General features: G+C 27.6%; 1 protein-coding gene across 1 annotated transcript; it reads left to right on the top strand.

Annotated features, from left to right (window-relative positions):
* Window positions 1–311: 311 nt before the first annotated feature.
* On the top strand, window positions 312–6,026 carry LOC111423633 (fatty acyl-CoA reductase wat-like). The gene is made up of 5 exons (XM_023056908.2): window positions 312–657; window positions 1,134–1,256; window positions 4,616–4,997; window positions 5,050–5,503; window positions 5,557–6,026. Exons 1-5 carry the CDS (start codon window positions 394–396, stop codon window positions 5,912–5,914), a joined length of 1,581 nt encoding a protein of 526 aa, XP_022912676.1. The 5' UTR covers window positions 312–393; the 3' UTR covers window positions 5,915–6,026.
* Window positions 6,027–7,542: the final 1,516 nt, after the last annotated feature.

Here is a 7,542-nt window from a genome sequence, read left to right as displayed (position 1 = left end):
TTTGATACAGAGTTGGATTTAAAGAATCATATCTAACAACCATATTTATGGGAAATAAATTATTAATTTGCTTTAAATTGCTTTTTATTTCAAATCGATATCTCAATTCGTTTTTGAGATACAATTTTTAAAATTTCTCCTTACATCTGTAACAAATCAATTTTTTGCAAATTTCTTATAGTCTCAAAATAATACATCGTTTTACCTTGCGATGAGTAGCAATATTTTTTTAAAAGACACGTGGATATTTCCCCCACTTTCTATTTAACCAACGTGCAACATATATGAGTTGTGGCTCAGTAAGAGTTTCGTTTAGTTGGTTTATAATTTTAGTTTTGTGTTTAATAGTGCGTTTTAGGTCCAGAAAATTCAAATAAAAAAATTTATTTCACAATGACGTCGATTGAAGTGGATTACAAAGCAAATATTAAATGTTTCGAGGAGGATGAGAACTGCTACGAGAGCGAAAACAGTGAAATTTGCGAGTTTTTCACCGGGAAATACGTCTTTATTACTGGAGGAACGGGATTTTTGGGGAAATTAACCATCGAGAAATTGTTGAGGATGTGCCCGGATATTTCTGGAATTTTTATGCTCGTCAGGACGAAGAAAGGAAAAGATATCCATTCGAGAATCGAAGACGTTTTTAACGGGGAGGTAATTATATTTCCTACATTTTATTTAAAATGAAAACAAGGTTGAATTACTAAATCGGTTCCATTCCGTGTTAATTACATTCAAGAAAAATAATGAACCAGATTTCAAAAGGGTCAATTATTCAAATCGCTTTGGAATATTACCCTGAATAAACAACGTTAAAAACAACACACAAAAAAGAGGTACAAACAAAATGTTTTAAATACAATAGTTTTTGTATTCATAAAATGAGCGTATCTAGTTTGGCTGAGGTAAAAATAATTACACTTTAACGTTTTAAAAGGAATCGTTAATGCCCCATACATTTACATTGTATAAGACTCGTTTTTTCGTTCTTTTGAAACGGTTATCTTTAATATTCAACGCTCATCCAAGGTTAATGTTATTTGTTTAGCCAAAACGGTTGATGGATACTGTCAAAATACTTTCTTTATTGAAAAAAGTTTAACTGTTTAACCTTGATTCTTTCATTATAGGTTTTCCAACGCCTTTCGAACAAGCAACCGAAATTTCGATACAAAATAATCCCGGTTTCGGGAGATGCGGGACTTCCTGGGTTAGGATTAAGAATAGAGGATCGTAAAGTCATCACGGAAAAGGTAATTTAAGTTTGCTCTTTGAAGAGTGAGAATGGTGAAAGTATAATAAGATACGTGCAATAAAGTTTTTTCAAAAAGTGGTAAAATAACGGAACTTTCTCTGACATCTTAAGACCCGCGATGACCGAATAACAAGTACCGTTGATCGTTTTGAGATTATTCATCGAGTTCAAACGACTTTCTAATGAATTTCAAAGGAAAATATAACCCAAGAGAAGTGTGACATTAAAAAGTATCTGAAAACGATTGTAAAGCTAAATTTGTAAAGCCAAAATTGTTTTGGAATGATGAAACGAATTGGAGTAAAAAGAGTGCGGATTCTGATAAAATCTTCAAAATCGTTGTTGAAATTAATTTGGGGTAGTTATAGGTTATTAAAATAAAAAGTAACTAAAATAAGGTACTTGTAATTTGATAAATAACTTTTATCAAAATCGAGTTGGAATTTCAAAATTTTTACAAATTGTATTTCAAACGGCACAGATTTTAATAAAAATGACGAAATTGTTAACAAAATTATAATTAAGCTGTTCTGGGTGATCAAATTAAAGAGTATTTAAAAACGAAGATTTTTAACGTTTTTAGAGTCATAAAAATTCATTACATCTTTCAAAATGGTTTTGGAATGATGAAATTTTCACGAATTGGAGTAAAAAGAGTGCGGATTCTGATAAAATCTTCAATATCGTTGTTGAAATTAATTTGGGGTAGTTACATGTTGTCAAAGTGAAAAGTACCTAAAGAAGCTATTTGAGATTAAATAAATTAATAACTTTTTTTAAAATCGTGTTAGAATCTCAAAATTGTTACAAATTGTATCTCAAATAATACAGATTTTAATGGAAATAGCGAAATTGTTAATAAAATTAAAATGAAAAAGTTCTGGGCGATCAAATTAAAAAATATCAAAAAACAACGATTTTTAACGCTTTTAAATATATAAAAATTCATTACATCTTTCAAAATTGTTTTGGAATGATGAAATTTTCACGAATTGGAGTAAAAAGAGTGCGGATTCTGATAAAATCTTCAAAATCGTTGTTGAAATTAATTTGTGGTAGTTATAGGTTATTAAAGTGAAAAGTAACTAAAATAAGGTACTTGTGATTTGATGATTTTATAACTTTTATCAAAATCGAGTTGGAATTTCAAAATTTTTACAAATTGTATTTCAAACGGCACAGATTTCAATAAAAATGACGAAATTGTCAACAAAATTATAATGAAGCTGTTCTGGGTGATCAAATTAAAGAGTATCTAAAAACGAAGATTTTTAACGTTTTTAAATACAAAAAAATTCATTACATCTTTCAAAATGGTTTTGGAATGATGAAATTTTCACGAATTGAAGTAAAAAGAGTGCGGATTCTGATAAAATCTTCAAAATCGTTGTTGAAATTAATTTGTGGTAGCTACAAGTTGTCAAAGTGAAAAGTACCTAAAATAAGCTGTTTGAGATTAAATAAATTAATAACTTTTTTTTAAATCGAGTTAAAATCTCATAATTGTTACAAATTGAATCTCAAATAATACGGATTTTAATAGAAATAGCGAAATTGTTAACAATATCAAAATGAAAAAGTTCTGGGTGATCAAATTAAAAAGTATCAAAAAACAACGATTTTTAACGCTTTTAAAGATATAAAAATTTATTACATCTTTCAAAATTGTTTTGGAATGATGAAATTTTCGCGAATTGTAGTAAAAAGAGTGCGGATTCTGATGTAATCTTCAAAATCGTTGTTGAAATTAATTTGGGGTAGTTACTTGTTGTCAAACTGAAAAGTACCTAAAATAAGCTGTTTGAGATTAAATCAATTAATAACTTTTTTTTAAATCGAGTTAGAATCTCAAAATTGTTATAAATTGTATTTTAAATGATACTGATTTGAATAGAAATAGCGAAATTGTTAACAAAATCAAAATGAAAAAATTCAGGGCGATCAAATTAAAGAGTATCAAAAAACAACGATTTTTAACGTTTTTCAAGATATAAAAATTCATTACATCTTTCAAAATTGTTTTGGAATGATGAAATTTTCACGAATTGGAGTAAAAAGAGTGCGGATTCTGATGTAATCTTCAAAATCGTTGTTGAAATTAATTTCTGGTAGTTACAAGTTATTAAAGTGAAAAGTACCTGAAATAAGGTACTTGCAATTTGATGATTTTATAACTTTTATCAAAATCGAGTTGGAATCTCAAAATTGTTACAAATTGTATCTTAAATGATACAAATTCCAATAGAAATAGCGAAATTGTTAACAAAATCAAAATGAAAAATTTCTGGGCGATCAAAAAAACAACGATTTTTAACGCTTTTAAAGATGTAAAAATTCATTACATCTTTCAAAATTGTTTTGGAATGGTGAAATTTTCATGAATTGGAGTAAAAAGAGTGCGGATTCTGATGTAATCTTCAAAATCGTTGTTGAAATTAATTTCTGGTAGTTACATGTTGTCAAAGTGAAAAGTACATAAATAAGCTACTTGAGATTAAATAAATTAATAACTTTTTTAAAAATCGTGTTAGAATCTCAATATTGTTACAAATTGTATCTTAAATGATACAGATTTTAATAGAAACAACGAAATTGTTAATAAAATTAAAATGAAAAAGTTCTGGGCGATCAAATTAAAGAGTATCAAAAAACAACGATTTTTAACGCTTTTAAAAATATAATAACTCATTACACCTTTCATTATTGTTTTGGAATGATAAAATTTTCACGAATTGGAGTAAAAAGGGTGCGGATTTTGATACAATCTTCAAAATCGTTGTTGAAATTAATTTGGGGTAGTTACATGTTGTCAAAGTGAAAAGTACCTAAAATAAGCTGTTTGAGATTAAATAAATTAATAACTTTTTTTTAAATCGAGTTAGAATCTCAAAATTGTTACAAATTGTATCTCAAATAATACAAATTTTAATAGAAACAACTAAATTGTTAATAAAATCAAAATGAACATGTTCTGGTGATCAAATTAAAGAGTATCAAAAAACAACGATTTTTAACGCTTTTAAAGATATAAAAATTCATTACATCTTTCAAAATGGTTTTGGAATGATGAAATTTTCACGAATTGGAGTAAAAAGAGTGCGGATTCTGATAAAATCTTCAAAGTCGTTGTTGAAATTAATTTGGGGTAGTTACATGTTGTCAAAGTAAAAAGTACCTAAAATAAGCTGTTTGAGATTAAATAAATTAATAACTTTTTTTTAAATCAAGTTAGAATCCCAAAATTGTTACAAATTGTATCTTAAATGATACAGATTTCAATAAAAATAGCGAAATTGTTTCAAAACTTAAAATAAAAATATTACGAGTCTTCAAATTTATTGTTATTTAATTTTTTAGGTATCAATAATAATCCACGGAGCCGCCACGGTTCGTTTCGACGAAAAACTTCACATAGCAACCAATATTAACGTAAAGGGCACCGAAGAAGTTTTGAATTTGGCCAAGGATTGCAAAAATTTGATTAGTGTGGTGCACGTCAGCACCGCATTTGCCCATTGCCCCAATAAAACCATCGAAGAAAAATTTTACGAGGTCCCCATTTCTCCGGAAAAACTCTCCCAAATATGCGACAGCCTCCCGATCGATGTCTTAGAGAAAATTACCCCCGATTTAGTTGGAGTTTGGCCCAACACCTACACATTTACGAAAGCTATAGCCGAAGAAGTCGTGAGGAAGCATTCGAAAAATTTACCAGTTTGCGTTTTTCGACCAGCAATAAGTAATTATTAATTAATTTGAATTAAATTGGATTATTTTGGATTATTTTTTAGTTATTTCGACTTATAAGGAGCCATTAAAAGGGTGGATCGATAACGTTTATGGCCCAACTGGATACTTTTTGGGTTGCGGGTTGGGTTTATTGAGGACGTTGAGAGCAAATAGAGATGCTTTGGCCGATATAATCCCAGCAGATATGGTCATTAACGGGATAATATCGACAGCTTATCAAACCGCGCTTGAAAAGAAGTCGATTCAAGAAAACGATCAGCAAGAAATCAAAATTTACAACTACGTTTCTTCGGTTCAACAACCAATAACTTGGGGGAGGTTTTGCGATTTTTCAAAATCGAATGGAATTGAGACTCCCGCAATGAAAGCCGTTTGGTATTATAACTTAAAAATGATTCCAAATGAAACTTTGTATTGGATTTACGCCTTTTTCGTCCATATAATCCCGGCGATTATAATCGATATGGTTTTATTCGTTTTGGGAAAAAAACCAACGTGAGTTTTATCTTTATTAATCGAAATTAATAATAACTGTTTATTTAATTTAGGATGCTAAAAGTTTATAAAAAAATCCATAAATTTAGCGAAGTCTTAGCATACTTTGGAACAAGAAAATGGCACTTTTCGAACGAAAATGTCCAAAATCTTTTCGAGAATCTATCAAAGGAAGATCGGGATTTGTTTAATTTCGATATGAGGAAGTTAAATTGGGAGGAATATTATAAAACTTACGGGTTAGGGGTGAGGCAATATCTCCTTCACGAATCCATGTCAACGATTGAGCAAGCAAGGAAAAGATATTTCAGATTAAAAATATTCAACTTCTCCTTATTAATCGTCCTCTTCTTGGTGGGGTTAAACCTAATCTACAGGATTGTTTCGTACGCAGTAGCAGCGATTTTCTAAGTTATTAAAACAACAAGAAAATGATTTCGAAAAAATTGGTGTAATCGTTAAATTTGTAAAGGTTCTGTTAAATGTAATTTAAAGAAAATAAATTTTAATAGTAAAGTTTCAACCACGACTTTGTTTATGAAGATAAAAGAATACGTATCTCAAATTAAAGTTTGAAATCTCTACTTTAAAATGATGCATAAAAATGACGAAAAAGTAATAACGAAAACGATAAAAATTAAACACTCTAATTTTTGGGTTAATTCAAAAATAATTGGAAAATCATAAAATCAGCTTATCTCTACCAATGGAGATGGAGCAATGATTTATATCTTAAATGAAAGTTTGAAATCTCTACTTTAAAGTGATATCAAACACTAATATTTATTAATAATAATTTTATTACTTCTAACATTACTTTAATTTAATTATAAAATGATGTTATTCGAAAAAATTGTTTTAATAAAAAATTTAGACAATCTAATTATAAACAAATTTTATTAAACAAATTTTTCGATTCCATTAATAATTAGGAAGACAACCTCAAAAAACGATTCTTTATACCAGTGTGGAGCCCCATCTGGTGGAGATATCGCAAAATTTTATTAAAACAAATCATTTTAAATGATATTGTAAACCAATTTTATACGAAACATTTCTTGATTAAAACAATAATATGGTAAAATTTGCTTTAATTTAAAATGAGTTATTTCGGATCATTTTAATTTAATTGTAATAAATGACGCTTTACAAAAAAATTGTTTTAATAAAAGATTTAGATAATCTAATTATAAACAAATTTTATTAAACAAATTTTTCGATTCCATTAATAATTAGGAAGATAACCTCAAAAAACGATTCTTTATACCAGTGTGGAGCCCCATCTGGTGGAGATATCGCAAAATTTTATTAAAACAAATCATTTTAAATGACATTTTAAACAAATTTTATACGAAACATTTTTTGATTAAAACAACAATATGGTAAGATTTGCTTTAATTTAAAATGAGTTATTTCGGATCATTTTAATTTAATTGTAATAAATGACGTTTTACGAAAAAATTGTTTTAATAAAAGATTTAGATAATCTAATTATAAACAAATTTTATTAAACAAATTTTTCGATTCCATTAATAATTAGGAAGATAACCTCAAAAAACGATTCTTTATACCAGTGTGGAGCCCCATCTGGTGGAGATATCGCAAAATTTTATTAAAACAAATCATTTTAAATGATATTGTAAACCAATTTTATACGAAACATTTTTTGATTAAAACAATAATATGGTAAAATTTGCTTTAATTTAAAATGAGTTATTTCGGATCATTTTAATTTAATTGTAATAAATGACGCTTTACAAAAAAATTGTTTTAATAAAAGATTTAGATAATCTAATTATAAACAAATTTTATTAAACAAATTTTTCGATTCCATTAATAATTAGGAAGATAACCTCAAAAAACGATTCTTTATACCAGTGTGGAGCCCCATCTGGTGGAGATATCGCAAAATTTTATTAAAACAAATCATTTTAAATGACATTTTAAACAAATTTTATACGAAACATTTTTTGATTAAAACAATAATATGGTAAAATTTGCTTTAATTTAAAATGAGTTATTTCGGATCATTTTAATTT

This window comes from Onthophagus taurus, unplaced genomic scaffold, assembly GCF_036711975.1.
Source record: "Onthophagus taurus isolate NC unplaced genomic scaffold, IU_Otau_3.0 ScKx7SY_15, whole genome shotgun sequence".
NCBI lineage: Eukaryota > Metazoa > Arthropoda > Insecta > Coleoptera > Scarabaeidae > Onthophagus > Onthophagus taurus.
The sequence above is the reverse complement of the archived record's forward strand: the minus strand, read 5'-3'. Positions and strand labels throughout refer to the sequence as shown.

Bases quoted from the DNA above. Each gene is read 5' to 3' on its own strand.
- LOC111423633 (XM_023056908.2), top strand. From the start codon at position 394: ATGACGTCGATTGAAGTGGATTACAAAGCAAATATTAAATGTTTCGAG. The intron at 1,257-4,615 runs GTAATTTAAGTT...TTAATTTTTTAG, and splicing joins GTAAAGTCATCACGGAAAAG to GTATCAATAATAATCCACGG. The intron at 4,998-5,049 runs GTAATTATTAAT...ATTATTTTTTAG, and splicing joins CGTTTTTCGACCAGCAATAA to TTATTTCGACTTATAAGGAG.